This window comes from Hemitrygon akajei, chromosome 20, assembly GCF_048418815.1.
Source record: "Hemitrygon akajei chromosome 20, sHemAka1.3, whole genome shotgun sequence".
In the NCBI taxonomy this organism is placed as follows: domain Eukaryota; kingdom Metazoa; phylum Chordata; class Chondrichthyes; order Myliobatiformes; family Dasyatidae; genus Hemitrygon; species Hemitrygon akajei.
This window is the reverse complement of record NC_133143.1, coordinates 4,020,440-4,038,909: the sequence shown is the minus strand read 5'-3', so window position 1 is coordinate 4,038,909 and position 18,470 is coordinate 4,020,440. Positions and strand designations below refer to the sequence as shown.

General features: G+C 43.5%; 1 protein-coding gene across 1 annotated transcript in view; it reads right to left on the bottom strand.

Annotated features, from left to right (window-relative positions):
- Positions 1–18,470, bottom strand: part of kif15 (kinesin family member 15) — a 176,819-nt gene that overhangs the window by 25,036 nt on the left and 133,313 nt on the right. Inside the window, exons 26-29 of the mRNA XM_073072971.1 lie at positions 16,687–16,809; positions 11,375–11,521; positions 7,072–7,227; positions 2,818–2,915 (exon numbers count right to left, since the gene is read on the bottom strand). Coding sequence (XP_072929072.1) covers positions 2,818–2,915; positions 7,072–7,227; positions 11,375–11,521; positions 16,687–16,809 — 524 coding nt within the window. The remainder of the gene's footprint in view (positions 1–2,817; positions 2,916–7,071; positions 7,228–11,374; positions 11,522–16,686; positions 16,810–18,470) is intronic.

Here is an 18,470-nt window from a genome sequence, read left to right as displayed (position 1 = left end):
CTGACATAGAATGAGAACCTTACAGAATAGGATCAATACAAACTTCTATCTTGAGCTTGTACTGTATCAGATCAATTTTGAGAATGTGATGAGTGTGCACGTGGCTAATGATTTGTGCGGTGAATCGATAGGACCTCCTACATAGGGATGCACTCCTTTGGGTGTGTGCCTTTGAGTGTACAATGGCCTTTTGTCTCAGCAGGCTTGGTTCAGTGTTCCTACATAAAAGTTGCCCAGTTTATACATTTCTAACATGATTCATTTAGCAAATTCGAAGAAAAGATGCTTATTCCAGACATTGATTGTTGGAGTCCAACATGGGAGAACACAGGAGAGCCTCTTGTCCAAAAAGCACGATTTGTTCTGGGATAAAGCATGCACCACAACTCGCCTCTTGGAGGCTGTCAAGGGTGTGCTTACACAGATTCAGCCACTTCCATCACCACTGATTCAGGCAGTAAGAACCCCCTCCCGAAAACACCAATGTTTGCCAGCAGATGCTGAGATCACACAAGCCTCCAGAGAGACGTCATTGATTTGCACAAAGTCACACCCAATGGTCCATTTGCAAGCATCAAAAGACAGTCAGCCAGTTTAGTCAGAAGGTAGGACACTGTCAAGGCGTGCTTTGCTAAGCAATGTGCCATTAGAAAGCAAATTCAAACTGCACCATTGTGCACGGAAGCACCTGGAATGAAGAAGTGGGCACTATGACATTGACACCAAATCCACCCTCTTTACCTTGATCTATTCACTGTGAACAACAAGCCTGTAAAAGTTCAGCTAGATACGGGCTCAGTCACCACCTTGATAAGTGAATTGTCTTTATGCCAGATTCCAAAATTACAACCACCGAACTCTGTTCTGTGGCTACCCTGGAGATAGTGTGGACATGCATCACACACAAAATGCTGGTGGAACACAGCAGGCCAGGCAACATCTATAGGGAGAAGCACTGTCGACGTTTTGGGCCGAGACGAAGGGTCGACAGTGCTTCTCCCTATAGATGCTGCCTGGCCTGCTGTGTTCCACCAGCATTTTGTGTGTGTTGCTTGAATTTCCAACATCTGCAGATTTCCTCATGTGGACATGCATGTTGCCTTAAGGCAGAAGTGGTTCACAGGGGACCAGTTTACATTTAACAGTGGATGTGGTCAGGGGAGGCCAAAAGCTAAAATGCTGAGCAGGAATTGGATTAAAAAGATGCCATTGGTGCTGTCCTGCATCAATTGTTTTTGGGGGGTGGGGGAACCCCCATATTGTATTCAGCGTTACAAAAGTACCAGCATGACATTTCCAGTTAAAGGAGAACTGCTGATTGAGTACATAAGACATCAATTTGCAGAGTTTGATGTTTTGAACAGTGGCCAATCAGTGATTGGGAATGATTAGCAAGAACAGATTAAAATTTCGCACGGAAAAACGGAGCAGCCATTGTTGGAGTGGAAAATGTTAGAGTGGTTATCTGAGGCTTTAGCTCAGAGGCTTGAGTGAGAGAAGGCAAAAAGCAGTAGGTGGAATTTTTCCCCCCAGTTTATTTATTGTTTCTTTTATACTTGCACAGTTGGAACACAAGGATAGCTGAATGCTCCTCTAGCGGGATGCGTGAAGGCAGGGAGACCTGTAGTATCCGTGACAATTACACCCGTGAGAAGTGCATTACAGCTTCCAACACTCCTCGTTAGGGAGTTGAAGCTGGAAATGGGTGAACTCTGGATCATTCGAGAGGCTGAGGGGGTTGATAGAAAGGACATAGAGAAAGGTAGTTACACCCAAGGTGCACGACACAGGAGACTGGATGACAGGCAGGAGGGGAAAAGGAGTTAAGTGACCAGTGCAAAGTACCCCTGTGGCCATCCCCCCTCAACAACAGGTATATCACTTTGGATACTGTTGCGGGGGGGTGGGGGGGGGGGGACGACTAACAGAGCGGAAAGTCACAGTGGTCAAGTCTCTGGCCCTGTGACTCAGAAGGGAAGGGGGAGGGGAGAAAAGGCATGCTGTGGTGATAGGAGATTCATTAATTAGGGGAAGAGAAAAGAGGTTCTATGGATGAAAATGAGATTCCCAGATGGTATGTTGCCTCCCGGGTGCCAGAGTCCAGGACATCTTGGATCGAATCCTCAGCATTCTTAAGTGGGAGGGTGAACAGCCAGAGGTTGTGGCCCACATAGGTACCGATGACATGGGTAGGATGAGTGACAAAGTTCTGCAAAGGGAGTTTAGTGAGTTTGGTGCTAAATTAAAGGACAGCACCTCCAGGGTTGTGATCTCAGGACTGCTACCCATGACATGTGCTAGTAAAGTCAGAAATGGGAAGATCACGTGGCTAAGGAGATGGTGTAGGAGGGAGGACGTCAGATTTTTGGATCATTGAGCTCTCTTCCGGGGAAGGTGGAAAGAGACAGAAGAGAGTTTACAATATACATTCAGGAACAAAAGGGGCTCCTGTGCACAGATGTTTGATGGTGCAGAATAGTACTTGTCACTACACACAATAAGAGTAGGCTTCTCCGCCCCTTAAATGTACAATTTCAACACATTTTTAAAGCTACTGGCATTTTTTTAAAAATAAGATTTTTTTTCCAGTATCCTTGAATTCAAAATAATACCTTCGAATCTGATATCAATATATAGATATTATATCCCAAGAAATGATGCAATACATTGAAATTTCAATTAAGACTGTAAATGGAAAAACATGCCAATTCAGGGCTCACAGTTTGAACATGCTATTTTTGAAGAAAGCAATTTTTCAAATGATTAATATTTCTATATCAAACACTACCTGGAGAAAAGCCCAAATCAAAACAATACCTTTCCTCCGTTCTTTCTAGGCAGTTCTCCAAATTCTGACAGCGTCTCTCCAAAGCATCCATTTCCAAACACCGAGTTTTCAATTCATGCAACTGGCTCTGCAATACACAAAATGCTAGAGGAACTCAGCAGATCAGGCAACATCAAAGGGAATTACTAAAACAGTCGATGTTTTGGGCCGAAATTAAGGGGGATGACGCCAGAATGAAAAGGTTGCGGAGGGGAATGTGTCTAGCTGGCAGGTGATGGGTGAAGCCAACTGGGTAGGAAAGGTAAAGGGCTGAAGAGGAAGGATTCTGATAAGAGAGGAGAGTAGACCACAGGAAAAAGGGATGGAGGAAGGAACCCAGAGGCAGGTGAGAAGAGGAAAAGGCCAGAGTGGGGAAAAGAAGAGGGGAGGGGTAGAGATTTTTTTTAAACCGGAAGGAGTATTCAATATTCATGCCATCAGCCCAGACAGGATAAAAGGTATTGTTCCTCCATCCTGAGGGTGGCCTCATGGCGATACAAGAGGCGGCCATAGACTGACATGTCCAAATGGGAAAAGGAATCAGAATTAAAATGATGTTCTGCTTTAGGTGGATTGAACGGAAGTACTTGATAAAGCGGTCACCCAATTTACATTATGTCTCACCAAGGTAGAGGAGGCTGTATTGAGAGCATCGGACACAATAGATGACCCCAGGAAATTCGCAGATGAAATGGAGGAGCAATACTTTTCCCATTTGGACATGTCAGTCCATGGCGTCCTCTTGTATTGTGACGAGGCCACCGTTAGGGCTCCTGAATGGAGGTGAGGGAGGAATGCATAGGCAGGTGGCTGCTTCCAGGGATAAGTGCTGGGAGGGAAATTAGTGAGGAAGGAAGAATGGACAAGGGAATCACAGAGGGAGCATTCCCTGCAAGAAGGGGGGTGGGGTGGAGGTAGGGAGAGGTAAGAGTCTGTTTATTGGTAAAATCCCTTTGGAGATGCGGAAGTTGCAGAGGATGATGTGTTGATAGGCAAGGACAAGAGGAACTCTATCACTGTTGAGGCAGAGGAAAGATAGGCTGAGCGCAGATGTTCAGGAAATAGAGGACAAAGTTTCTGGTGTCTTGGAAGGGAAAGAATAGATTCAGAAGGAACTAAGAAAAGGAAATAGCATTTTTAAAGGAGACAGGGTAGGAAGTGGTATAGAGAAGATAACCACAGGAATTGGTAGATTTATACTTTAAAAAATGTTGGTCGACAGTTTGGCTTCAGAGATGGAGACAAAGAGATCGAGAAAGGGGAGGGAAGTGTCAGAAATAGACCAAATGAATTTAAGGGCAGGGTTGAAGTCAGAGGCAAAGTAGGTGAAACTGACGAGCTCAGCATGGGTGCATGAAGTAGCGCCAATGCGGTTGTCAAAGTAGTGGAGAAAAAGTTGGGGATCATTATCAGGGAAGGCTTGGAACATGGACTGTTCTACGAAACCAGCAAAAAGGCAGGCATAGCTGGGGTCCACGTGGGCGCCCATGGCTATCCCTCGTCTGGAGAGAGTGGGAGGAGCAGAAGGAGAAATTGTTGAGCGAGAGGACCTGATCAGCCAGGTGGATGGTGGTGGTGGTGGAGGGCAACCAGTTGTTTTTTTCCCCACTGAGGAAGAAGTAGAAAATTTTAAAGGTCTTCTTGATCGGGGATAGAAGTGTATAGGGATTGGACATCCAAGGTGAAAATTAGGTGGTGAACTGAAGCAATCCAAGTTCCCTCACACTTTTTCTTTATATAAAGTATTTTTGAAATAATTCACACATTTCAGAAAGGCTTGCATGGGAAGGCAGAGGTGATTTTTCAGGTTTCTTCACTACAACATTTATCATCTTTCCAGAGATTTATCAAAGTGTATATACAACATTTAATCTGGTTAGTTAATTTGGGTTTATAGCCAAAACCACACAACTTCACAAGTAACACACACAAAATGCTGGTGGAACGCAGCAGTCCAAGCAGCATCTATAGGAAGAAGCACTGTTGACGTTTCGGGCCAAGACCCTTCGTCAGAACTGTACTTCTTCCTATAGATGCTACCTGGCCTGCTGTGTTCCACCAGTGTTTTGTGTGTTACTTGAATTTCCAGCATCTGCAGATTTCCTCAGGTTAACTTCACAAGTGTTAATTTTGCCAAGTGTTGAAGAACATTTATGGAAATTAGTAAACAAAATTCTTTACTCCTTTTACTGTAATTTTAAAAAATATCACTTCTTAAACTGATGCTGCAGTCATGCTTAAACATTGGTATCTGTAAATTTCATGTGTCACTGATGTTGGGTTATCAATAGTTGCTACAGGATTTATGTAACAGGAGCCCAGTGAACAATTGCTGTGAGTTACGTAAAGAAGGATATCAGACCTGGATGTATTTCTGATGCCATCTTGCCAGGGTTCTATGACTGAAGCAAGATGCCTCTACATTTGCATCCAAATCATCTTGCAATACAAGTTAACTTTTTTTTACCTTCCTTGTTGGCTACACAGCATGTATACTAACTTCGTGATTCCTCCGAGCACCACTTTTGAATCTCTCACTATTTAAAGCACGTTTTCACAAGCCTTATCAGTTTTCTACATTATAGCTTCACTTATTCACTTGCACTATACTTCAAAGTGTCCTGAATCCTCCTCACACTACCACCCAGATTTGTATCAGAAAACTTGAAACAAAACAGCCCTCACAACCCTCCTATTACATAGTCTGCTTATTAGTTTTCAATTTGGTCTATTTCTAAACCACAAGTTGCAACCTCAAAACATTCCAAAAGCTTTGTCAAATAGGATTATCCTTTCATAAATCCATAGAAATTCTGCCAATCATATTATTTAAGTGTTCTGTAACCACTTCCTCAGCAACAGTATTGGCTGACCCGTGAAGCTCACTGGTCAATTCCCAATTTCCTCTCCCAACTTAAATATTGGGACTGCATTTGCCATCTTTCAATCGGAACAGATCCAGAAGCAAAACTCTACTCTTCTCCAGGTTGAGATCTGCAGTGCCCAATAAATTCTGCTTTCACTTTGATCAGTCTGGAATATATTGTGATATCATGAGCAAAATGAGGTCAAAACTAAACTATGTTATGCACTATGACACTTTGATAACAAGAAAGTCCAAAGATTAAGGCACACAGAATCCATGGAGACTTGGTAGATTGTATTCAAAATTAGTTTAACCATAGAAAACAGAAGGTAGTGATTGGAAGGGCATTATCCTCATTGGAGGTGTGTGACTAATGGTGTTCTACAGGGATAGATACTAAAACCCCTTGTTTGTGATATATACAAATATAAGAAAGATCTGAATGAGAATGGAGGAGGTCTATTATGTTTACAGAAAACAAATATTGGCAGAATTGTGCATAGTGAAGAAGTTCCTCAAAGGATATAGCAGGAGTTGAAAACATAGGCAGAGAAATGGGAGACGGTGCTTAATTTGGACAACCATGATGTGTTGCACTTCGGGAAGTCAAATGAAAGTTGGACCATTAAGAGGATGATGTACAGAAGGATTTTAAGGTCCAAGTCTATAACTCCCTGAAAGTGCCAATCCAAGCAGATATAAGGTAATGAAGGCAAAGATCCCACATGCCTTTATCATTAGGGCATTGAGTCAAGAAGTCATGATTCCACTACATAGAATTTTTGTTAGGCCACGTTTGGAGCATTGTGCATTTCTGGTTGTATGTGGAGGCTTGAGGACTGTGCTTAAGAGCTTTACCAGGATATTGCCTGGATTAAAGCACATCAACTGAAAGGATTGGACAAACTTGGAATTTTTTCCCCCTGGAACATCAGAGGTTGAGAGGACATCTGACAGATTATTTAAAATTATGAGAGGGACAGGGAGGGTAAACAGTCAAAACCTTTGCCTCAGCATGGCAATGTCAACTAAAGGGCTTAGTTTGAATAATGAGAGGGGAAGTTTACAAGGCAGAGTGGCAGGTGCCTGGAAAGTACTGTCAGAGGAAGATAGTGAAAGCAGGTAGGACAACAATGTTTAAGAACTATTTATACAGGAACATGAACAGGCAAGGAATAGAAGGAGCTTGATTAGAAACAGACAAATGGGATTAGCTTGAACTGACATCATAGTTGACACAGAAATTGTGGGCTGAAAGGGCTGTTCCTCTACCATACTGTTCTGTTCACTTGCAGTTTTAGAATTTTGCAACAGTCCATAAAAACAACGGCTTAATAATCATTAAAAACCAAAATGAATTCAATCTCTTGTACACTACTTTGAGTTGTAGAATCTGTTTATTCTTGGATTCCCTTTCTAACTCCATCTCAGCCAACACTTCAAAGGAAGCTTGAATTGCATTTTGATCCAATTGCCTCTGGTGCTGCTCTGGGGTTCGAAATGGATATGCTGGAGATCCAGGCGTACAGGGAGTCTGCGGGGAAGCAAAGAGCAGAAAGATAATTAACGTTTTAAGAATAAAATTTATTCTGCTACTATCACAGTAGCTGGTGCAGACAGCTATTGCTATTTCAAAATCAAAGTTGAGCTCGTTGCCATACAATTTAAATGAAAATGTACTTTCAGCAGCATCACATAGCATCAGTTACACAATATTCACAAGAAAAATATAAATCAAACTATATAAATTATACAAAAATAACACAATTAGAACCTCCCTACAGGAAGGATGTGGAAACCATAGAAAGGGTGCAGAGAAGATTACAAGGATGTTGCCTAGATTGGGGAGCATGACTCATGAGAATAGGTTGAGTGAACTCGGCCTTTTCTCCTTGGAGTGAAGGAGGATGAGAGGTGACCTGATAGAGGTGTATAAGATGATGAGAGGCATTGATCGTGTCGATAGTCAGAGGCTTTTTCTCAGGGCTGAAATGGTTGCCACAAGAAGACACAGGTTTAAGGTGCTGGGGAGTAGGTGCAGAAGAGATGTCAGGGGTAAGTTTTTTTTTTACTCAGAGTGGTGAGTGTGCGGAATGGGCTGCTGGCAACAGTGGTGGAGGTGAATATGATAGGGTCTTTTAAGAGACTTCTGGATAGGTACATGGAGCTTAGAAAAAGAGGGTTATGGGTAAGCCTAGTAATTTCCAAGGGAGGGACATGTTCAGCACAACTTTGTAGGCCGAAGGGCCTGTATTGTGCTGTAGGTTTTCTATGTTTATGTTTCTGAAGTCTATAAAGTGCAAATTGAACATAGTGTTGCAATACTGCGATGGTGATAATTGTGGTATAGGCTGGTTTAAGAATTGAATGGTTCAAGATTCATTTTATTGTCCAAGTATGTGTGTACAATACATCTGATATTTGTCTTCTTCAAATAGCTATGAAATACACATGAAAAAGTAAAAGAAACAAAACTTGCAGAGCCCAGAATCCCCCACCCTCTCACTGCAGAAAACAGCAACAATACAATCCCCAATACCTTCTCTATAGAAAAACAATAGAATCTCCTACCCCCTCCTCCGCAGAAAAACAGCAACACTACAATCCCATGACCCCCTCCTCCACAGAACAGCAACACGACAATCCCACCACCCCCTCCTCCACAGAACAGCAACACAACAATCCCACCCCCCCCTCCTCCACAGAACAGCAACACTACAATCCCACGACCCCCTCCTCCACAGAACAGCAACACGACAATCCCACCACCCCCTCCTCCACAGAACAGCAACACGACAATCCCACCACCCCCTCCTCCACAGAACAGCAACACGACAATCCCACCACCCCCTCCTCCACAGAAAAACAGCAACACTACAATCCCACCACCCCCTCCTCCACAGAACAGCAACACTACAATCCCACGACCCCCTCCTCCACAGAACAGCAACACGACAATCCCACCACCCCCTCCTCCACAGAAAAACAGCAACACTACAATCCCACCACCCCCTCCTCCACAGAACAGCAACACTACAATCCCACGACCCCCTCCTCCACAGAACAGCAACACGACAATCCCACCACCCCCTCCTCCACAGAAAAACAGCAACACTACAATCCCACCACCCCCTCCTCCACAGAAAAACAGCAACACTACCATCCCTGTCACCTCCCATCAGGGAAAAAAACAAGCAGTAGTAACAACCCCTGACCTCTTCCCCCACAGAAAAAACAGCGACCAAACCCCTCACTTGTAGAAAGGCATCAATAATAACACACCCAACCCCTCCCCAGAAAAAAAACAGCAACCCTCACAAAAAAAGAACAGTGACAGTAGCATCAGAAACTTCTTATCCCCTCCCCACCCACAAAGAACTTAGAGATCACCCACCAGCCAACTGGTGACAAGAAAGAAAATGCCAAAAAACTAAGGAGATCAGTATAAAGCATAGTCCAATTACATAATTCTCAGAACATCAAACAGTCCTTCTGTGACTCAGAACACACTCCTTGCCCAAATGGCCTCTGTTGGGAGCAATGGCTAACCCCCAGGCCCCGTTGGGAGCGCTAGCTGACTGGGTTCAAATGCAGTCATCTTGGTGGCCTCCTTCTGCAGCGCTTGCTGACTGGGTCTGAACACCTTCATCTCAAGGCTTCAATCTTCCTCGACGCTTCGAGATGGAGTTGTTCATGACCCTGTGTGCTGTCTTTGGTTTCTTTCCACAAGTCAGATCTCAAGACATAGCATAGTGCCGGATCCTTTGATCAAGATCCAAACTATACATCACAGGCACCAACAATACAAAAAGAACAAGTAGAAGGCATAGAAAAGGTGAAATAATTTAAAAGAATTGCTATCTGGAGGAATGGCTGAAGAGAAGTAGCTGGTGGTGCAAGGCTTCAGAGTCCTGTCCAATGGTAGCAGTGAGAAGATGGCATGGCTTCGATGGCGGAGATGTTGCCAACCTGAGTCAGTGCCTCAGTAAATATGACTGACATTGGGAAAGAATATGCCTGCGATGTATTGGACAGAGTTCACTCCTCCTCCACTCAGCTTCTTGAATTTGAATGGCTCCTGAGCTGTATTTGTGTTTTATACCTGACCGCTACTGACATCCCTGTAACTGGTAAATACTTCTTGACACCATTTCCAACACAAGTTTGACATGTAGAGGACCTGCTTCCATTTACAATGAGCATAAATGTCTTCCTTTTGGAGCTCTCCTGGTGGTAAGGACAGTGCAACACATGGTTGGGTCATTGGGTAAGAGGATGCTTAGCAATTGGATAGCCATTGATAAGAGCCTCTGCTACACAAAGAACTATGTTGAAATGCTCTTCATCAAGGACCTGATCTTCATGGTGGAACAGAAGACCTTTTGCACAGACCTAACCAATCGCTTCCATGTTTCTCCAATGTAGGAAAGGATTAAAATCTACTTAATTCCTTGTTCAAAAAGGGCATTTCTGATTCATGAATGATTCCACATCTCAATGGCTTCTTGCAATTCACGCTCAACTCCAAAGTTTATCGCATTATCAGAGCACAGTTTAGGAACCTGTCTTTGTCTTGCTAAAAAAGCGAAGTGCATTAACAAAGGAATCTGTGCGTAAAGAAGTCAATAGGATCCCATAGTTATTCACTCTACTCCTTTTGCTTTTCACCTCAAAAGGTCCAAAGTAGTCCACTCCTACACATGTAAATGGAAGTTCACCCAAAGAGACCCCATCCAGAGGTAGATCTTTATAGCAAGTTCCAAGCACAGGGTGGCACCAATTCCATGCTTCAGTACACTCATGTTACTTTCTCTAGTAGAGCGATTCACAATTAACTTTGTTCACACCACAGTACCAACAATGTTCTATTCAACAATTGTACTCAAACAAACTATCTGCACATCTACCAGACCGAACCAGACTGGAAAAACAGCCTTCAATTCAAATGGTCGGCAATCATAATATTTAGCACATCAATAAAACAAAACAACTAATTCTTAGGGACCTTTGCTCAATCACGTTGTATTTGCCTAATGGATAGGCAGCACTGACCATTCAAAACTATGTTCAAACCACAAATACACAGCATGATTCAACAAAAGATCACAGACAATCTTACCGCAAGCTGTTTGAGTTTCTGACGTGTTGTCCTAATTTTGCTAACAGGTCTGAAGCAATCCTTTGCCGTAGACTGGTGTTTATTTTGTATAACTATTCTTTTGTTGACAAAATGTAGTGTTTACTTTAAAACAAAGCAAAACCGCTGAGACAGGAAGCCAGGGTACTCAAACGAGTCTCCAAAGTCGAGAAAGGTATGTACAATCCTTTATTACGAAATCTAAGACGAATGATCTTATAGCGATAAAAATCTAACGAAACTAAATCAGCAATATAGCAATCTTAGCATCTTAGTGGCTCAACCGCTCTTCATTAGACTAAAACAAAGTGAGAATACCTAACTATACTCATTTGCTTCAACCACACTCCAAATCTCAGGACAGATGACCATAATAAGCACACCACAAAATATAATACTGTGCAGACAGAAAATGGATATATGGCTCCAAAGGACAGAAAATAGATATGTAGTTCCAACAATAAAGACCAGGGCTAGCAAGGACTCAAGAGATACTGTTTTGCTTCATTGTAACAACCAGAAAGGCAGCTTTTGATTTAATTACCTGACTGTTAAGTTCCTTAATGGTTCTTTTACTTTTCTCTGCTTCTTCTTGCATCAGCTGCAACTTGGCTGCCAGTTCCTTCGAGTATTCTGTTTGTTGCTCAAGCTGCTGATAGGTATTAGTGAGATCTTCGTACAGCATCTCCATCTGACAATGTAAAAACAAGGTCTGAGAACACCGTCCAGTGCATATTTATTTGTTTTTCCATGAGATGACAAAGCCATCATCTATTGCTTGGACAGGTGGTGGAGGCATACACTATTCAAGCAGCATTTAGATAAGCACCTGAGCCACCGATGAATGGATAAATGGGATCAGCATAGTAGGTACAACGGGCAGTACAGAGAACACTGTCGATGACAACTTTCAGCACTTCGCTCTTACATATCTATACATCACCCAAACAACGTTAGACCTATCCCACATTTCATTCCAATTAACAAACATACCTGTAACATGTTGCATACTCTTTGTGAGCCATCCAAAAGTAGAACTCATTTGATTGGGATTGGTTTATTATTTACATATGGATCAAGGTACAATTAAAAACTTACCTTACACACCTTCCCTACTTATCAATTCATTACATTCAAGTAGTAACAGACTGTAGAACAGCGCAACACAGGAACAGGCCCTTCAGCCCACAATGTTATACAAAACCAGCTAAAAAAGTAATCAAAGCCCCTCAAAACTAATCTCTCCTACCAGTTTCCTCATATTCATGTGCCCATCTAAACTTCTCTTAAAAACCTCTAATGTGTTTGCCTCTACCATTGTACCAGACATCCATCATTGAGTTAAAAAAACTTGCATCCTCCTTCTCACCTTCAATGCACCTCCTCTGAGTATTAGACATTTCTACCCTGGGGGAAAAAAAAGATACTCCCTTACTGCCTCTCAATCTTATAAACTTTTACCTGATCACCCCTCAGCCTCCGCTGCTCCAGAGAAAACAACCCAAGATTGTCCAGCCTCTCGTGACAGCACATGCCCTCTAAACCAGGCAGCATCCTGGTAAACCTCTTCTGCTCCCTCTCCAAAGCCTTGACATTCATCCTATAAAAGGGGGACTGGAACTGTACGTAATATTCCAGATGTGACCTAACCAAAGTTTTATAAGTACAAACAAGCTGGAGGAACTCAGCAGGTTGGGCAGCATCCGTTGAAATGAGCAGTCAATGTTTTGGGCCGAGACCCTTCATCAGGACTGAAGGAGGAGGAGGCAGGGGCCCTATAAAGAAGGTGGGGGGAGGGTGGAAAACCAATCAGAGGAAAGATCAAGGGGTGGGGGATAGGCAGGAGAGGTGAAGAAGGAATGCAAGGGGAAAGCACTATGGGTAGTAGAAGAAGGCAGAGTCATGAGAGAGGTAATAGGCAGCTGGAAGAGGAGGCAGAGTGAAAGTGGGATGAGGGAATGGAGAGGGAGGGAATTACCAGAAGTTGGAGAATTCAATGTTCATGCCAAGGGGCTGGAGACTACCCAGACGGTATAGGAGGCCATGTATGGACTTAACCGAATGGGAATGTGAAGCAGAGTTGAAGTGGGCAGCAACCGGGAGATCCTGTCTGTTGTGGCGGACGGAGCGGAGGTGCTCGACGAAGTGGTCCCCCAATCTGCTTCGGGTCTCGCCGATATAGAGGCGGCCGCACCGGGTGCAATAGATTACCCCAACAGACTCACAAGTGAAGTGTTGCCTCACCTGGAAGGACTGTTTGGGGCCCTGAATGGTGGTAAGAGAGAAGGTGTAGGGACAGGTGTAGCACTTACGCTTGCAGGGATAAGTACCAGGTGGGAGATCTGTGGGGAGGGATGTGTACACCAGGCAGTCGCGGAGGGAATGATCCCTGCGAAAAGCAGAGGGGTAGAGAGGGGAAGATGTGCTTCTCAATGCTCCTCAGACAGGATGAAGAGGTCAATACTCCCCAATGCCATTAGGCTTTACAATTCAACCGCCAGGAGTAAGATATGTTAAAGTGCCGGGGTTGATTGTATTTAATGTATCTAAGTAAACTACTTAAGAACTTTTTAAAAGCTATCATTAATGCTTTTTGAGAGAGTGATTTAGATGCATATCATATTTTTACTGAGTAATTTATGTAATTAGTTTTGCTAAAACAAGTGTATGGGACATTGGAAAAAATGTTGAATTTCCCCATGGGGATGAATAAAGTATCTATCTATCTATCTTAGTGGTGGGGTCCTGTTGAAGGTGGCAGAAGTTGCGGAGGATAATATGCCGATCGCTTCATTTTCACTATGGATGTCCAGTCCTTATACACTTCAATTCCCCATCCAGAAGGCCTCAAAGCCCTCCGCTACTTTCTTGGCAATAGACCTCACCAGTTCCCCAACACCACCACACTCCTCCGGTTGGCGGAACTGGTACTCACACTTAATAACTTCTCTTTCGGCTCTTCCCACTTTCTTCAGACCAAGGCTGTAGCTATGGGCACTTGCATGGGCCCTAGCTATGCCTGCCTCTTCGTGGGTTATGTGGAACAGTCTATGGTCCAAATCTATACTGGTACTGCTCCCCAACTTTTCCTTCACTACATTGACGACTACATTGGTGCTGCTTCCTGCACTCATGCTGAGCTCGTCAATTTCATCGACTTTGCCTCTAACTTCCACCCAGCCCTCAAATTCACTTGGTCCATCTCGGACACTTCTCTCCTCTTTCTCGATCTCTTGGTCTCCATCTCTGGAGACAGACTGTCCACTGACATCTTCTATAAACCCACTGACTCCCATAACTACCTTGATTATACCTCTTCCCACCCTGCCAAATGTAAAAATTCTATTCCCTATTCCCAGTTCCTCTGTCTCCGCCGCATCTATTCCAAGGATGAGGCTTTCCGTTCCAAGACATCTCAAATGTCCTCTTTCTTTAAGGATCGTGGTTTCCCTTCTGCCATCATCAATGATGCCCTCACCTGCATCTCCTCCATTTCCCGCACTTTGTCCCTCACCCCATCCTCCCGTCACAACAGGGACCGTGTTCCCCTTGTCCTCACCTACCACCCCACCAGCCTCCGGATCCAGCATATTATCCTCTGCAACTTCCGCCACCTTCAACAGGACCCCACCACTAAGGACATCTTTCCCTCTCTACCCCTCTCTGCTTTGCGCAGGGATCGTTCCCTTCGCGACTCCCTGGTCCACACGTCAGCATGCCCTGGAGTTTCACTTTACAGGTGATGCTCATGTGCGGAGCGGGTATGGGAGAAAGAAATGGAGATTGCACTTTTTTAAAAAAATTGTCCATACTGTACTCACAATTTAGTGTAACTTGTCATCTGCACATATGTCAAGACAACTTGGGACAAAATTCTTCACTCTTTCCCCCAACCGTGTGTGCATGCGTACATGGACACGGACACGGACACACACACACAAAATCAGAGTGAATTTTATCCTGCATCTGAAGTTTTTAGTTGAGGATTAGTAAATTCTGTTACTGTAATGGCCAAAATGCAGTATTAACTGCTACTTTTTTCTTGCATCACAACAGTCTCTATTACCTCAACCAAGTAATAAAATGAAGGTTCCAAGGCTGATTAATTTTAAGGAACTTGAGAAACAACAAATAGTTGAAGCTAAGACATGCACTTTTAAAAGTACTTTAAAAAAAAAATAAATTCACATTTTCATATGGAAAATGCCAAATGAAATCTTGAAACAAATAATTAGGGCAATCGACCAATATGTACAACAGAATTTAATAATCAAGGTACCCGAAGACTGAAACATACAAAGTGCTCATGCATATTGGAGCAAACACGAGGAAATCTGCAGATGCTGGAGATTCAAACAACAACACACACAAAGTGCTGGTGGAACACAGCGGGCCAGGCAGCATCTATAGGGAGAAGCACTGTCGATGTTTCGGGCCGAGACTCTTCGTCAGGACTAACCGAAAGGAAAGATAGTAAGAGATTTGAAAGTAGTGGGGGGAGGGGGAAATGCGAAATGATAGGAGTAGACCGGAGGGGGTGGGATGAAGCTAAGAGCTGGAAAGGTGATTTGCGAAAGTGATACAGAACTGGAGAAGGGAAAGGATCATGGGACGGGAGGCCTCAGGAGAAGGGGGTGGGGGGGAGCACCAGAGGGAGATGGAGAACAGGCAAACAACTAAATATGTCAGGGATGGGGTAAGAAGGGGAGGAGGGGCATTAATGGAAGTTAGAGAAGTCAATGTTCATGCAATCAGGTTGGAGGCTACCCAGCCAGTATATAAGGTGCTGTTCCTCCAACCTGAGTTTGGATTCATTTTGACAATAGAGGAGGCCATGGATAGACATATCAGAATGGGAATGGGACATGGAATTAAAATGTGTGGCCACTGGGAGATCCTGCTTTTTCTGGTGGACCGAGCGTAGGTGTTCAGCAAAACAGTCTCCCAGTTTGCGTCGGGTCTCACCAATATATGAAAGGCCACACTGGGAGCTCCAGATGCAGTATACCACACCAGCCGACTCACAGGTGAAGTGTCGCCTCACCTGGAAGGACTGTCTGGGGCCCTGAATGGTGGTGAGGGAGGAAGTGTAAGGGCAGGTGTAGCACTTGTTCCGTTTACAAGGATAAGTGCCAGGAGGGAGATCGGTGGGAAGGGATGGGGGGGACGAGTGGACAAGGGAGTCGCGTAGGGAGCGATCCCTGCGAAAAGCAGAGGGGGGGGGGGAGGGAAAAATGTGTTTGGTAGTGGGATCCCGTTGGAGGTGGCAGAAGTTACGGAGATTTATACGTTGGACCTGGAGGCTGGTGGGGTGGTAGGTAAGAACAAGGAGAACCCTATCCCGAGTGAGGTTGCAGGTGGATGGGGTGAGGGCAGATGTGCGGGAAATGGGAGAGATGCGTCTGAGAGCAGAGTTGATGGTGGACGAAGGGAAGCCCCTTTGTTCAAAAAAGGAAGACATCTCCTTCGTCCTGGAATGAAAAGCCTCATCCTGAGAGCAGATGCAGTGGAGACAGAGGAATTGTGAGAAGGGGATAGCATTTTTGCAAGAGACAGGGTGGTAAGAGGAATAGTCCAGGTAGCTGTGAGAGTCTGTAGGCTTATAGTAGATATCAGTAGATAAGCCATCTCCAGAGGTGGAGACAGAAAGATCAAGAAAGGGGAGGGGGATATTGGAGTACGGGAATTCAAGCAGCTTAATAAAAGTGGCAGTAGTTTACCAAGCTAAAGCAGAAGCACTTTCGTTCAAAAAGTTAATATTAAGCCTCATCGTAAGAGTCATCATAAATGTTCAGCTCTCAGTGAGTATTTTAATGATATGAAGTTAGATCTTAAAGGGTAGAATCTAATACTTACCTCAACTTTACTGGAATTTTTCATTCTTTCCATGGTCTCTCTCATTTCCTTAATCTCTTGCTCCTTTTTTCTAATTACGGTTTTATGTTCCTCCTTAGCAGCCACAGCAGCACTGTATTTCAGCTGAAAGAACAGTAGCAAAGTTATTTATATACACATTAATATGCCACGATAGTCATACCATACTTAGCCACAGAGATAAAATTCTCAGCTTCAAAGTGAGGAGATTAAAATAGTGCCAGAGAAGTGGGGAGTGTTAGGGGAAGATTTCTTGACTTTTCAAAAATTGGGTAGAGAATTAATTTGCAAATAATGGGATGAGCAAGGAAGTGTACATGTATTGTTCTTCAAGGAGCAGACAGCCTTAGTTAGCCAAGTGACATCCTTCTGTGCTGAGAAGATTCAATAATTTCAACAGCACGCCAGAACGTCCAGAAATAAAAGGATTCTGCTGTTCAGTAGACAAATTAAACACAAGCACTTTTGAGTTAACGCTTGTCTAATAGAATAAAGCAGAAATATATTTATTTTGCTTTCTTACTACAATTCTTTGGGCAGTGAATATGGACAATTTAGTAACTGGTGGAATGAATTTATGTAACTCTGAAAAGCCATATTGTATGAGGGGTGGACAGTAAAATTTAACCTTACAGGATGGTGATACAATGCAACCAGACAGTGATCCAAAGTTTCAGGACATAGTGGAGAGCTTGTGGAGAAAAAAAGGTTGAGCATGGTGTGACTAATGATCTGAGCTGTGCATATTTCAATGCAAGTATTTACATAGGAAAGGCAAATGAGTTCAGGGCATGGATCAACACCTGGAATTATGTTATTGCAGCCATTAGAGAGACTGGGTTGCAGGAGGGAATGGACTTGCAGCACCACATTTTGGGATTCTATTGTTTTAGACATGAGAATGTGAGGGATTAAAGGACCCATAGTCAGGGAAAATGTCACAACACCGCTCTGTCAGGACAGACCGGAGAATTTGTCTTGTGAGGTGTTACGACTCAGTTACACCCATAAGAAAGGCATGACAATGTTAATAGGGCCAGTCGGAGGGATTTAGAGGAACAAATCAGACAGTTTTTCAAATGTGTTCAGGAATGTTTTCTGAATCAGTACACAGAAGCACCAATGAGAGAGTATACAATGCTTGATCTGCTATCAGGGAATGAGATTGGGCAGGTGATAGAAGTTTGTGTCTGTGAACACTTTGCATCCACTGATGACAATGCCTTTAGTTTCCCAAGTAAATATGAAAAAAAAAGATAGGTTTGGTGCATGGGTTGAGATTCTAAATGGGAGAAAGGCCAATTTTGATAGCATCAGAAAGGATCTCACAACTGTGGTTTGGGACAAGTACACAAAAGTGTAGTTGGTAAGTGGGAGTTTTCAAAAGTGAAATTTTGAGAGTACAAAGCTGGATCTGCCAGTCAGAATAAAAGGTAAAGATAACAGATGTAAGGAACCTTTGTTTTCAAGAGATATTGAGGCCCTGGTTAAGGGGAGGAAAAAAGGTGCATTACAGGTATAGGCAGGAACAAATGAGGTGTTTAGAGAGTATAATAAATGCAAGAGAACACTTAAGAAAGAAATCAGAAGGGATAAAAGAAGGCACGAGTTTGTGTTACAAGACAAGATGAAGGGGAATCTCAAGAGATTGAACAGGAATTTTTCGAGCAAAAGGATTAAAAGAGACAAAATTGGTGCTCTGGATGATCAGAATGGAAATCCATGCGTGGAGCCAGAAAGAGGTGGGGAAAATGATAAATGCATTT